Source organism: Erpetoichthys calabaricus, chromosome 8 (assembly GCF_900747795.2).
Source record: "Erpetoichthys calabaricus chromosome 8, fErpCal1.3, whole genome shotgun sequence".
Taxonomy (NCBI): domain Eukaryota; kingdom Metazoa; phylum Chordata; class Cladistia; order Polypteriformes; family Polypteridae; genus Erpetoichthys; species Erpetoichthys calabaricus.
The window spans coordinates 73,207,443-73,222,577 of record NC_041401.2 but is presented as its reverse complement, the minus strand read 5'-3'; the positions used below and the strand labels follow the sequence as shown (position 1 = coordinate 73,222,577).

General features: G+C 37.4%; 1 protein-coding gene across 2 annotated transcripts in view; it reads left to right on the top strand.

Annotated features, from left to right (window-relative positions):
* vmp1 (vacuole membrane protein 1) overlaps nucleotides 1-15,135 on the top strand; it is a 124,268-nt gene that overhangs the window by 86,455 nt on the left and 22,678 nt on the right. For both annotated transcript variants that reach the window (XM_028806793.2, XM_051931317.1), the window contains exon 10: nucleotides 2,765-2,826. In XM_028806793.2, the coding sequence (XP_028662626.1) occupies nucleotides 2,765-2,826 (62 nt within the window). The remainder of the gene's footprint in view (nucleotides 1-2,764; nucleotides 2,827-15,135) is intronic.

Genomic DNA, 15,135 nt, shown 5'->3' with positions numbered 1-15,135 from the left:
GTGTATCTTGATGAGAGATTGGCCATCTTCTGTTGCTTTCTTCCTAGTATTGATTCCTTTTATGTAGTCATGGGGGGAGGGGAGGAGTTGGAGGTGAAACAGAGGTGTTGTTAGTCTGCTCCTAGTGCAGACTCATCCCTTCTCAGGATGGAAGCAGGAACTGCATGTGGTGCGTTAGTAACTGTGCATCACCCTTTTCCTTTCCTCCGTACAACTTCAAATCTATGTGCATGTAAGACTCACTCGGTTTATCTGTTTGACAATATATATATTTTATTTGTATTTCCAAATCACTTTTTATTGAAAAAGTTGTTTGAAAGTGCGATTTATATTTTGTGCTTTTGCACACTAATTTTGGTCTCAGTGTGCATAAACCTTTAAACAGCAGGCTATTTTATTAACATAAATGCATGCATATGCACTGAAATCTTTTGTAACTTGGTGGAAAGTAAAGAAATAGTTTTTATTTATTTATTTTTTTTTATTTATTTATTTATTTATTTATTTATTTATTTATTTTAACAATCATGAATCAAATGTAATCAAGCTAGTCATGGTTCCTGTTTTATACATTTTGTTCTATCCATTTTCCAACCCGCTGAATCTGAACACAGGGTCACGGGGGGTCTGCTGGAGCCAATCCCAGCCAACACAGGGCACAAGGCAGGAAACAATCCTGGGCAGGGTGCCAACCCACCGCAGGACACACACACAAACACACCCACACACCAAGCACACACTAGGGCCAATTTAGAATCGCCAATCCACCTAACCTGCATGTCTTTGGAATGTGGGAGGAAACCGGAGTGCCCGGAGGAAACCCACGCAGACACGGGGAGAACATGCAAACTCCACGCAGGGAGGACCCAGGAAATGAACCCAGGTCCCCAGATCTCCGGAAAATTATTATGATTTGTTTATTTTCTGTAATTAAAACATTTGAAAATTAGAACAACCTAGACGAGAATAGGACATTCAGCCCAACAAAGCTTGCCAGTCCTATCCACTTAAGTCTTCCAAAAATACATCAAGTTGAATTTTAAAAGCCCCCAAAATCTTGCTGTCTACCACACTACTTGGTAGCTTATTCCGAGTGTCTATCGTTCTTTGTGTAATGAAATACTTCCTAATGTTTCCAACTGTGTCCCCGTGTTCTTGATGAACTCATTTTAAAATAACAGTCTCGATCCATTGTACTAATTCCCTTCATAATTTTAAACACTTCAATCATGTCACCTCTTAATCTTCTTTTGCTTAAAAGGCTCAGCTCTTTTAATCTTTCCTCATAATTCAACCCCTGTAGCCCTGGAATCAGTTTAGTCGCTCATCTCTGGACCTTTTCTAGTGCTGTTATGTCCTTTTTGTAGCCTGGAGACCAAAACTGCATACAGTACTCCAGATGAAGCCTCACCGGTGCATTATAAAGGTTGAGCATAACCTTACTTGTACTCCACACATCGTGTTATATAACCTAACATTCTGTTTGCCTTCTTAATGGCTTCTGAACACTGTCGGGAAGTCGAGAGCTTGCTTGTATGCAGATTGGAGTAGCAAATGTTATAAAGACTAGAAAATGCAATCATGTACCGACAGAAACATGCATCTTATGTAGTGTAAAACAAGACTAAAGAAATAAGTTAAAAAAAAAAAAAAAGGGAAAAAATTATTCACTTTTTACCTACTGTTTTCTTCAGTCTACAGATATTTTTTGCTTGCAAGTTATATAATCAAGGTATATAGAACAACTAATTTGTCATTCTTGCTTGTGATGGAAACGTACCTGGAACCAGGCTGTCAGAATTTTTTTTCACCTTTTGTCAATTCATGGTAATAGAAATTTTATTCAGGCAAAAACAGTTATAAAGCAGATGTATTGCCTGAATTAGATGGAAAGCCCAATACAAGCCATGAACAGAAGGGGAAGTCAGCTACAAATTTAAAAAATGTTGGTAACAAACACTAAGCCTGAAATGGTATTTAGTGTCCACAAGTCCTTTGACTGTAAGAAACAAATGGATACCCAAGATGGGACATAGATTTGCCTACTTAGATGGATACTTTGGCCAAATACTGAATCATGGTATAACTGGTGTGACATCCAGTGCTGTCTGTTGTACAGTACCTTTACACAGAAGCAACCATACAAATAATTTTATGTAAAAGTAATTGTAAATAGTATTTAGGAATGTACTTTCACTATCAATATGTTAAACACACATTCTTGCTAATGTACCTTATAAAATGAAACTCACAAGTAATATTTAATGGTGCCTTTTTCTCTAAGAGGTATACTTTTAGACACTTTGCTTAATTACATATGTCACTGCAAGCCTCTGTAATTGCACTGGATTAGTGACTGACTCCTAATACATTAGTCAGACACCATGAGCTCATGAGTAATCAGATTCCAGACAAACTATGTTTGTGACTATACAAATTCATCTTTTGTTGTTTACTTAAAGTCTGCTGGGAAAGTGATGCATCACAGATTTAAGCTGTTGGTAAGGTCTTATTTTACTTCTTCCTAAAAGAATAAAGAAGAAAAACTTTTTTTTTTTGCATAATTTTAAAAAATATCATCTCAGTTTAAAATGCTTTTATTTTACATAACTTGTTTTTCAGGTATGATTTGAATTTTTGTCTCTCATTCTAAGTGAATTGTTTTTGCAGTAAATAGCTACCTATACTCAAGACTAAACATTAATTGATAGTTAACATCTGAATTCACATGTTTTGTTCATTTTTTTTCTCATTTTTTCTGCAGAAGCTGTTTGTTATAATAACATTTAGCAAGCACATAGTGGAGCAGATGGTGTCCCTCATTGGGTGAGTAATTTAATTACAAAGTTATAAGTGAACCGTGCAATGGAAAACCACAGTGGGTGGGCATGCATGACAGAAGGGGTTAAATTTAACTGCAGAGACTGGAAAATACCCATTTGGATTGACAGCTAGACTTGGGTTGGTCAAATCTTTGATTCTTTTTGAATAACCAAAAAATACCATCTTGGGTAATGACTTTCAGGCTGTTGTATTGCAATATCAAGCAGGTCTTTTTTGGCTGAAAGAGTATTTGGGTTCACATTTTTTTATTTGCTTTAATTGTGAATATTGTCACTCCAGTAAAATGTACCCTGCTGTGGGTATCTAGCATAATATGTACAAATTATAATGTTTTAAAGGGAGTTAAATGTAAAAAAATTTAAAAAGTGAAAGTTGAAGTAGTAGAGAAATTGTCCTTCTAAATTGTGTTTAGTTTAGTTTATCTAACAGCTAAGGTGTTAAATTTCCCTCTTACAAGATTTTGTGTGCCAAAGGCATAGCAAGTTTTGTTGAAAACATTTTTTGTATGTACAGTGGTGACTTGGTTTGCGAGTATAATTCGTTCTGGAAACGTGCAAGTAATCCAAAGCACTCATATATCAAAGTGATTTTCTCCATAAGAAATAATGGAAACTCGGATGATTTGTTCCATAACCCAAAAATGTTAATAGAAAAATTAACATTTAATACAAAATATAGAGTAAAAATACATAAAACAAATTAACCTTCACTTTACCTTTGAAAAGAATCTTGGCTTGTGTAAGGGAGACGAGAGAGAGGAGAGGAGGAGGGTTATTGTGTGGGACGACTTTCACTATAACTAATGAAATCACTGCTATCTGTTGGTTCACTGGAATCTTTTTCTTTTTTTGCGACTTTAACAAGGAACCAATCCAATGACAGTGGCTTTTGCCTTCTTTTGAGACATTCGCGGAAATGTGACATTGCAATGTCATTAAACAGATTCATCACTCGTACTGCTACAGCCTTATTCGGGTAGTGCTTTTCTACAAACTTTTTTGTGCAGTACAGTTACTAAAAAACAGTCACTACACTTGGACACAAAATAAAAAAATGCTTTACGTACGTACACACACACACACACACAGGCACAATCCATAGTAAATAGTATATGCTTATACGGATGTTGACAACACGAGTGAGGCACAACGAATGAGACCGAGCATAGTAGACTACCCACAATCCTGCAGCAAGAGAGAGAGAAGAACCATTGGCTCAGTTGTGATCATATGACACTTGGCAGACAAAGCGTATACGTACTACTCATATTGCAAGACCTTGTTCGTTTATCAAGTTAAAATTTATTAACATTTTTTGCTCATCTTGCAAAACACTTGCAGACCAAGTTACTCATAATCCAAGGTATATGTATATGAAACCCATTTGAAGTGAAAATACAAGATGCTGCCATATTTATAATTTGGCATGTAAGTTACTATTAATTTGATATCAAGTTGGAACCATTATCCTTAACACATATTTTCACGTTAATTATGTAAAAACCCAAATCTCCCCTCGAGGACAAATTAAGTTCCATTCATCCAACCATCCAATTAAATTCACCTCTGAACCTCATAGTAGTACTTGATAGAGAATGTAACATCATAAAAATTATAATAAACCATTTACTCATTATAACTAATCAATTCCGTATTAACTGATATGATAAGAAAAATTGTAAATTGAAAGTGTAAAGTGGACGGCACGGTGGCACAGCAGTAATGCTGCTTCCTCGCAGTTAGGAGACCTGGGTTCACTTCCCAGGTCTTCCCTCCGTGGAGTTTGCATGTTCTCCCTGTGTTTGCATGGGTTTCCTCCGGGTGCTCTGGTGACATGCAGGTTAGGTGCAGTGGTGATCCGAAATTGTCCCTAGTGTGTGCTTGCTGTGTGTGTATGTGAGTGTGTGTGTGTGTGCGTGCGCGCCCTGCGGTGGGCTGGCACCCTGCCCGGGGTTTGTTTCCTGCTTTGCGCCCTATGTTGGCTAGGATTGGCTCTAGCAGACCCCCGTGACTCGATAGTTAGGATATAGCGGGTTGAGTAATGGATGGTTGGATGGAAAGTATAAAGTAAACAAGATATACAATCTGCTGTACTGTTACTCGGTTACTTTTTGTATTTGCAGTTGTTCAAGTAAGCAAAGGCATTCTAACATCTATGTGAGATTTATATTTAAAAATCAGCTTACATCTGTAATCCAAAGAAATGGTTTTCAGATATTTAAACACTGAATATATCTAAATACCCCCGAGTGTCGGGAATTGGAAGTGTGTACCAACATTATGTGAAATTGTGCACCAGAACAGCTTCCTGATGGGAATCAAATCAGGATATAGGTGATCTAAAGTGTCAGTACTATCTCTTCACAGCACATTGTTGGTTACACTTTTCCATGCAGATCAAAAAGTGATACTGTATATAATTATTTGATACTTGTGGCTGTATTAGAGAAACATAATAATTTTTAGATCAAATAAGGAATGTCCAGTAAATCATCATAAGTAGAATATCCATGATTAGTTTGGGTCATGCCCTTATGAAGCATTTAAAATTATGTTCATTCTCTGAACCTAATTAATCTGTGTACTTAGGGCCTATAATAGCAACACTGAGCATAGCGTAAGAACAACACCTGGATTCAGCTCCAGCCCACCTCTGGATAAATTCGAGCATATACAAACCTCTCAGTCTCACTTATACCAGGCCAATTTAAACTCCTTAATCGGTATTATTGTGCTCATCAATTAGATTTGAAAGACAACTGGAAAAAACTGATGCAGGAAAGGGTAAACCATGAAAACTCCATGTAGATAACGATCAGGAGAGGATTGAATCCAGCAGCAGATATAAAAAATGTAGGTGACGAGCACTGTGCTTCAAATTGTATTCTCATACTGTTTATTTCCATATCTGTTGTCAATCCTCCTTAATTTAACTCTGGTTCATGGGGATTTATCAAATTCCAACAACACTGGGTGCATCTCTAAATGAGACATTCACTTTGTGTACACATCCCCACATTCACTCATGTTGGAATAGTTTTTAATCTACAAATAGGACAATGTGTATGACTTTGGAATGTGAGAGGAAATCAGAAATACCTAGAGAAAATCTCGATCAAACATAGACGCAGGACATATGAGACAGTAGTACAAACCACTCAGCAGTCTCTTCAGAATTTATGTGCTTTATCATTGGAGTTTTATGCATGTCATTAGGTATTTAATGAAGCTTTTGCAAATGTAAAATAAATATCATTTGACCATCCTAAAAACACAATGTGGTTAAGTTCTGCAGTATTGTAAATACCATCCATCCATTGTCTCCCGCTTATCCGAGGTCGGGTCGCGGGGGCAGCAGCTTGAGCAGAGATGCCCAGACTTCCCTCTCCCCGGCCACTTCTTCTAGCTCTTCTGGGAGAATCCCAAGGCGTTCCCAGGCCAGTCGAGAGACATAGTCCCTCCAGCGTGTCCTGGGTCTTCCCCGGGGCCTCCTCCCGGTTGGACGTGCCCGGAACACCTCACCAGGGAGGCGTCCAGGAGGCATCCTGATCAGATGCCCGAGCCACCTCATCTGACTCCTCTCGATGCGGAGGAGCAGCGGCTCTACTCTGAGCCCCTCCCGATGACTGAGCTTCTCACCCTATCTTTAAGGGAAAGCCCAGACACCCTGCGGAGGAAACTCATTTCAGCCGCTTGTATTCGCGATCTCGTTCTTTCGGTCACTACCCATAGCTCATGACCATAGGTGAGGGTAGGAACATAGATCGACTGGTAAATTGAGAGCTTCGCCTTGCGGCTCAGCTCCTTTTTCACCACGACAGACCGATGCAGAGCCCGCATTACTGCGGATGCCGCACTGATCCGCCTGTCGATCTCGCGCTCCATTCTTCCCTCACTCGTGAACAAGACCCCGAGATACTTGTAAATACCCTGACCTGTAAAAGATATATACTTGAATATAAGCTTAATTGATTGTGCCGAATTTGTTGCCTTGTTTCTTCAACATTTTCAGTTCGTACATGGCCCAAATACAGAGAGGTATTTCTCTGAGCATGCATTTTTGAATCTCCTGAAACTTTACGGTGATGCTGCTGTCACAGACAGCAGACATCGAACCTGATGTAAAAGAATATCTTTGTAATTCCTGTTTATATTTAAAACAGTCTTCTGTACTCCTCATTTTTTACCAAGTTGAAAAGCTAGTTATAGTCACGAGGCTGCAGAAGAAATTGATGTTGACTAATGCAACTCGTCATCTTTGGTTTACTTCTGTTGTTATTCTTTATCTTTTGTCACTTTTCAAAAACTGATCTCCAGCTCCACTTTCCCTAACCTCTTCTTACTATACATTATCGCTCTAATTACAAATGTTGTAGTTTATTTGACTGATTTGGTCAAATTCAAGTGATGTTTTTTCATACTTCCAAGTATTTTTTGTGTAATGGTCAATGCCATAATACAAATCACTCTTGCCTAAACTATAATCTATTGCCTTTGTGAAAAAACATGTACTTGCAAGTTTCATTATAATTGTAAATCATTCAGCTTGGTTAATGAGATCTAAATTATTTAGGGAAATTATGATAGAGTTCTTTATTATGTTTTGTTTACAGTGTTTTTTTTATGTAATCTGTGTTTGGTTCGAACATATTATTTTTGCTTGAATGAAAGTAGTCTTTTCAACTCTCAAACAGCTCTGCCTTCCAAATTGGTGTTTAGGAAGCAAATAGGTTTTGCATATTATTTTGGACAAACATCCACACACAGTCACTCATTCTCTAATTCATTTTCATTTTAAATGTGTTAGTTGTTGCATATTTTTAGAAAGTGGAAGAAGATTGAAGTACCCAGACAAAATACATACATATGTGGTAAAAACATGTGAATTTAAACTATAGGATTGTCTAGGATTTCAATACTAGACTTAGACTGTACCCCTCACAATTTAAAAAATGTATATTTGAAATTTGAAATTTTAATAGCAATGCCAGTAGATGGTGGCCAGACAATTCCCCACATCAGTCAATTCCCCACATTCCCAACTCCCCACAATTACAATTCCCCACATCACAATTCCCCACATTGCAATTCCCCACATTGCAATTCCCCACTTCCACAACTCCCCACATTGGGATAATATGGAGTGCACTGAATTAATAATATAATGAAGGAATTCTAAAATGCAAATAGTAGTAATTAATCTCCAAAAGTTTTATTTCATGACAATTTATTGAAATGCATTACTGATTACAAAATACAAGTAACTGATATACACAAATGAACAAATGAGTTTAATACAAAATATGCTTGGTACAAAATAATGAATTAGATAAGGTCCTATTCCATTTGCTAATAATTCCACTGTACAGGTTTATCTTTACTCCCGACTAGGGTAAGTTCGCTACAGACTATCAAACGTGCAAACTTGGTGCGCGCGACGCGGAGCACGTAGATACGTTGTAAGGCGCGAGAAGAATTTTATTTGATTTATTTCGTGTTTTTATTTTTACACCATAAGTAGAGTCTATTATTTTTGAGAACTTTAATTTTGGTAATTTAAAAAAGATAAAAATCAAAAATGTTACGTTTTAGCATGTTTTAAGAAAGATTCAAAAAATAATAGAATTCAACTTACCTGTTTCAAATTTTTAAAAGGCAAATTGTATATAAAAATGCATGCTTGGATAATGTATTTTTACATATTTATTAACAAGTAGCGTTTTTAAATAAAATAATGCTCGATGTGGGGAAACGGAGGGCACGCTTTTGTATCATTATATGGACTGTCTTATATAGTACATTAGTCTATGGTTATAATAAATATTATCCCAATGTGGGGAGTTGTGGACGTGGGGAATTGTGAATTTGGGGAATTGCAATGTGGGGAATTGTGATGTGGGGAATTGTAATTGTGGGGAGTTGGGAATGTGGGGAATTGACTAAGGTGGGGAGTTGTCATGGAACCGCCAGTAGATATGATGTGGATTTGTATTATTGTCGTTAAACATGTTGACCCTGTTTGTGTAAATTAAAATTGAACAAACTGAAAAATTTTCAAGTTTCAGGTATAAGCAGAACTCCATTGACATCAGCAATCAAAAACTCCAGTTATCAGCATTCCTTATGAAATTAGTCTTTTTGTCCTAGGTCATCTGGCTGTACTCCTTGTCATGAGCATTATAAAATATTATACAGTACATGTTAGAATGTATATCTGAAGCATAAGGTAATGTTCTGGTGCTGTGCCTGTCATCGTTGATGCTAAAGGTTCTCCACCACTGTCGGATCTTTTTCCATAGCAAGGAGTAACATCTTGGTCAAGGCAGTAGTGCACCCAACTGCCATATTAGGATATTCAGATGGAAAAAAAATATTGAAGGTTTAGTAATAATTGGTATTTATTGGTCAAAAATATCATTGGTGAAAATGTGTTGAAAGATGCCTCACAGGTTAATTATATGCTATTTTACTGTAATTGGAATGCTCATCCATGGCATTTTAAAGAATTAAAATGAATTTACTTTTTTCCTTTTATGTTTTTTGAGCATATATTGACATCACTGGTCTAAAAAAATACTTTGTGATCATGGATGGTGGAACAGTGTTTTTTGTGCATTTAGTGCCCTATTCATGCATTTTAAGCATATAAAGTGTTTAAAACAGTCTCTGCAGTAATTCGTTTCCAATTATGTCTCATATGTATAGCGTATCTAAAATTATTTTGCTTAAGTTTTGTGTATTGTAATAATGGAATTACTCAACATTATTTATTTGCTTCAACACAGTATATTCTGCAGCTTACAAAATATATTTTGTAATTCCCATTTGTTATAAGTATCCCTTTGTTTTTTGATTATCAGATGGTTACTTGCATCATATATGGTTGTTTTTTTTCATAATGATAAATTTTATTTATCAAAAATATTTCTTTGGGGAAAAATGTACAATTGATCTTAAGTTTTCTTGTTCTTTAAGTTTTGTGATGTGTATATGTGGCTAAGCTTGTGTACAGAGACACAGATAGATATCTTGAAACATCCGTGTAGTTCAAATGTGTAAAACTTAACACACAGGGTCAAAATTAGTGGGTTTGGGGGAAAACCCCAACATTCATGCAAAAAAACATCATTTAAATTACATCTTTGATGTTTAACAGTCTGTTTCAATTGTACTGTTTCTGGTAATTACCTGGAGTTGATTATATAATTCTCTAGACTACTGCCGTTGAATTATTGAATTAGGTACATTTTTTAATCTAAAATGCTTTTACTTTCTCATTCCCTTATTCTTTTAAATTATCCAGTTAATGTGCTCAGCTTTACTTTAGATAGTAAAGCAAGCAATTCAAATAATTTGCTTTGGCAACAGTTATCTTTAGTATTTTATGATAATTGTTATTTTTTTTCAATTAGAAAATATATTTACAGGCTTCCCTGATACTGTACTGGGAATCAATTGATGCATACATCAATTTTTCCTTGCAAAATTTAAAACCAAAGCATTTTTATCTCTAAAAGGGCACGCATACATATAAATATCTTTCTTTTTCTGAATTCTTTTACTGCTGATACAAAAATAATTCAGTCATTAGATTGCAGTGTACAGTGGCAGAAGAGATTGGTTGATGTGGTAAGATATATATACCCTGTCTGAAAAAGCAGAGGTGTATTGGTTTTCATTTTAGCTATCAAATAAGCACTTAGAAAATTTGGTAAAGACCTCCATAGTCAGTTGCTAATTTTATTTAACTGCATAGCTCCTTCTACATAACAACTAAAAATATATGCTTATAAACTCTAATTTAACATTTAGTTTAGTAATTTATAACTTTCATAATTGGAGTATAAGCCAATTTTATTTAAAAAGCAAGTATATATTGCTGGATTCTAGTAAAGAATTCTGCAACATTTTGACACGGTAGTTAGCTTTGTATCCTTCCTGCTCCAGATGCAGGAGTTCAAATCCAATCTCAGTCACTGTGTGGAGTCTGCACATTCTCCTCATGCCTGTCTGGATTTTCTTTGGGTAATCTGGTTTCCTGCCATGGCATGATGATGTGTAGGTTAGGTTAATTCATGGCTGTAAACTGGCTGCTTTAAGAAAGTATGAGAATGCCCAGCAGATGTCCTGTTCAGCTTTGTGCCTGACACTGCCAGGATTGGCTGCAACTTCTATGACATTGAATGGATTCTTATAATGGATGGTTGGATTTATAAATTAAAGTTGGGGGTGAAACATCATACTAGTATGTAATTGCTTCTATTTCTTATTATGAAGTCTCTTAGTTCCCATATTTTTGTGGTTTTGTTGGCTGCCACTGAGAGAGAGATTGCTTTACATCCTACTTCAGCTTGTAATTTCCTTAAATAAAGGACTGAAAGATAGTTTTGCAATTTTTGATTTTACCCAGCATACTTCTCTTGATGTGTTTTTCATACATTCCAGGAATTCCAGATAGTCTTGTTTCAGTTTTTCTGTGTTCATTTTTCAGCCTTTGATACATCATCAAACAGACTTTTATCACTTTTACTAACTTTGCTGTTAACTTACTAATTCTCTTTTTAAGATGATGTATGGGAAGAAGAGCTGACATCCATTGTTAAAGTTCATGTTTAAATTAATTTTCACATGTGCATTTGTAGTACAAAGAAATTATTTCTTACGTATCCCCCAAAGACTAGTGAAAGTAGTAGATTATCAACAACACATAATACCACCACATTTATTAAATGCAAAATTGCAATATCAGACAGCATATACAAAAATAACTCATAAAATTCTCAGTATGATTGGCTGTTGAGTAGGCTTCTGACCTGTGGGTAAATACAGTTCCACAGTCTGGTGGTGTGAGTGTCAATGATCCATCCATCCATCCATCCATTTTCCAACCCGCTGAATCCGAACACAGGGTCACGGGGGTCTGCTGGAGCCAATCCCAGCCAACACAGGGCACAAGGCAGGAACCAATCCCGGGCAGGGTGCCAACCCACCGCAGGACACACACAAACACACCCACACACCAAGCACACACTAGGGCCAATTTAGAATCGCCAATCCACCTAACCTGCATGTCTTCGGACTGTGGGAGGAAACCGGAGCACCCGGAGGAAACCCACGCAGACACGGGGAGAACATGCAAACTCCACGCAGGGCGGACCCGGGAAGCGAACCCAGGTCCCCAGATCTCCCAACTGCGAGGCAGCAGCGCTACCCACTGCGCCACCGTGCCGCCGTGTCAATGATCCTGTACCATTTTCTGGAATGGGGATCGGAGAAATGCGACTGTGTAAGTCTTTAGATATACTGTTTGCCTCTCTGTGGTAGTGTGGGTTATATATGAGTAGAAGTGAGTCAGTATTATTCTGTACTGACTTCACCATCCACTTTGTGTTCCTTAGGTCAATGTTTGGTGTACCTTCTGTTTCCTGATATCTGTGACCAGGTTATTTGTTTTTGTTTACATTATGGATGAGATTGTCGTCATGCCACCATTGTGTCAGAAATAATTGTCTACTATGTAAGCATTCTCATCATTAATGGTGACTTGAATTATGATGGTGGTATCATCTACAGGTTTAATTATGAAGTTTGGGCTGTGTTTGGCTATATATTTAGAAGTGAATAAGTAATGCAAAAGGGGACTTAGCTTACCACTGTGTGTGGTGCCTGTGCCAAGTATCAATGTTAAGGTAGAGATGCTGCTAATGAACACATTCTAGATTTCGTTGGCTAGATAGTCCTATATTCAATTACAGATGGTGGCACTAAATCCCAAGTCTAGAAGTTTAGTAATCACCTAATGCAACAAGTGTTCATTTTTGAGCTGTTGTCTAAAAACAGGACTCTGGCATAGTAGTTTCTGTTATTCAGGTATTTCAGGATAATATGAAGTGCAAAGGATATGCCATCATCTGTGAGCCAGTTGTGATGACATGCGAGCTGGAGGTAGTCCAGTCTATTTGCAATGCTAAGTTTAATATGTCTCAGTCCCAGTCTGTCAGAGCATTTCATCCCAGAGGAAGTGAGTACCGACAGTCAGTATTCATTGAGACAGTCCACTTTGTATGTTTAATCGTACTCTTTATTTAAGCAACAAAGACACCATACATTCTCTCAGTGAGGAAATAAAAATGGCAATTAAAATAGTACCCAATTGGGCAATATAAGTTTTTAAATTGTAAGTATTATTTTCTCTCACCTACTTGGTGTGATTTTGAGTCATGGGAAGTTTAAGCCTATCCTGACAGCATTGGACACTAGACAGGAAGCAACCCTGGACAGGGCACTAGTCCACAATAGGGCCCACTTGTCATGGGGGTGATTTAGAATTTCCAGTTAACATTTGCATCTTTGGGATCAATTTGAGTTATTTAAAAATCCTTCATATTTAATGGAGAAAAACAGAATAATTAGTCATGTGGTGCTGCAGTTACTCCCAACTTTGTTCTTGAGATCAAAGTGGGCATAGAAAGCATTACATTTACCCAGCAAAACAGTGGATGTGATTAGCTGATATTTTACTTATTAGTCCAAAAGCATCTGTATGTCTTTCCACAACTAACGTGCATTACAGTGGTGTGAAAAACTATTTGCCCCCTTCCTGATTTCTTATTCTTTTGCATGTTTGTCACACAAAATGTTTCTGATCATCAAACACATTTAACCATTAGTCAAATATAACACAAGTAAACACAAAATGCAGTTTTTAAATGATGGTTTTTATTATTTAGGGAGAAAAAAAATCCAAACCTACATGGCCCTGTGTGAAAAAGTAATTGCCCCCTTGTTAAAAAATAACCTAACTGTGGTGTATCACACCTGAGTTCAATTTCCGTAGCCACCCCCAGGCCTGATTACTGCCACACCTGTTTCAATCAAGAAATCACTTAAATAGGAGCTGCCTGACACAGAGAAGTAGACCAAAAGCACCTCAAAAGCTAGACATCATGCCAAGATCCAAAGAAATTCAGGAACAAATGAGAACAGAAGTAATTGAGATCTATCAGTCTGGTAAAGGTTATAAAGCCATTTCTAAAGCTTTGGGACTCCAGCGAACCACAGTGAGAGCCATTATCCACAAATGGCAAAAACATGGAACAGTGGTGAACCTTCCCAGGAGTGGCCGGCCGAGCAAAATTACCCCAAGAGCGCAGAGACGACTCATCCGAGAGGTCACAAAAGACCCCGGGACAACGTCTAAAGAACTGCAGGCCTCACTTGCCTCAATTAAGGTCAGTGTTCACGACTCCACCATAAGAAAGAGACTGGGCAAAAACGGCCTGCATGGCAGATTTCCAAGACGCAAACCACTGTTAAGCAAAAAGAACATTAGGGCTCGTCTCAATTTTGCTAAGAAACATCTCAATGATTGCCAAGACTTTTGGGAAAATACCTTGTGGACTGATGAGACAAAAGTTGAACTTTTTGGAAGGCAAATGTCCCGTTACATCTGGCGTAAAAGGAACACAGCATTTCAGAAAAAGAACATCATACCAACAGTAAAATATGGTGGTGGTAGTGTGATGGTCTGGGGTTGTTTTGCTGCTTCAGGACCTGGAAGGCTTGCTGTGATAGATGGAAACCATGAATTCTACTGTCTACCAAAAAATCCTGAAGGAGAATGTCCGGCCATCTGTTCGTCAACTCAAGCTGAAGCGATCTTGGGTGCTGCAACAGGACAATGACCCAAAACACACCAGCAAATCCACCTCTAAATGGCTGAAGAAAAACAAAATGAAGACTTTGGAGTGGCCTAGTCAAAGTCCTGACCTGAATCCAATTGAGATGCTATGGCATGACCTTAAAAAGGCGGTTCATGCTAGAAAACCCTCAAATAAAGCTGAATTACAACAATTTTGCAAAGATGAGTGGGCCAAAATTCCTCCAGAGCGCTGTAATAGACTCATTGCAAGTTATCGCAAACGCTTGATTGCAGTTATTGCTGCTAAGGGTGGCCCAACCAGTTATTAGGTTCAGGGGGCAATTACTTTTTCACACAGGGCCATGTAGGTTTGGATTTTTTTTTCTCCCTAAATAATAAAAACCACCATTTACAAACTGCATTTTGTGTTTACTTGTGTTATATTTGACTAATGGTTAAATGTGTTTGATGATCAGAAACATTTTGTGTGACAAACATGCAAAAGAATAAGAAATCAGGAAGGGGGCAAATAGTTTTTCACACCACTGTATAACTTCTGCTGCATTCATTTGACTTGTATTACCTATAATTGTGCTTGAACCTCAATTGCTGGTATGTTTGCTTATAACTGATCATATACTGTGTTTGTTG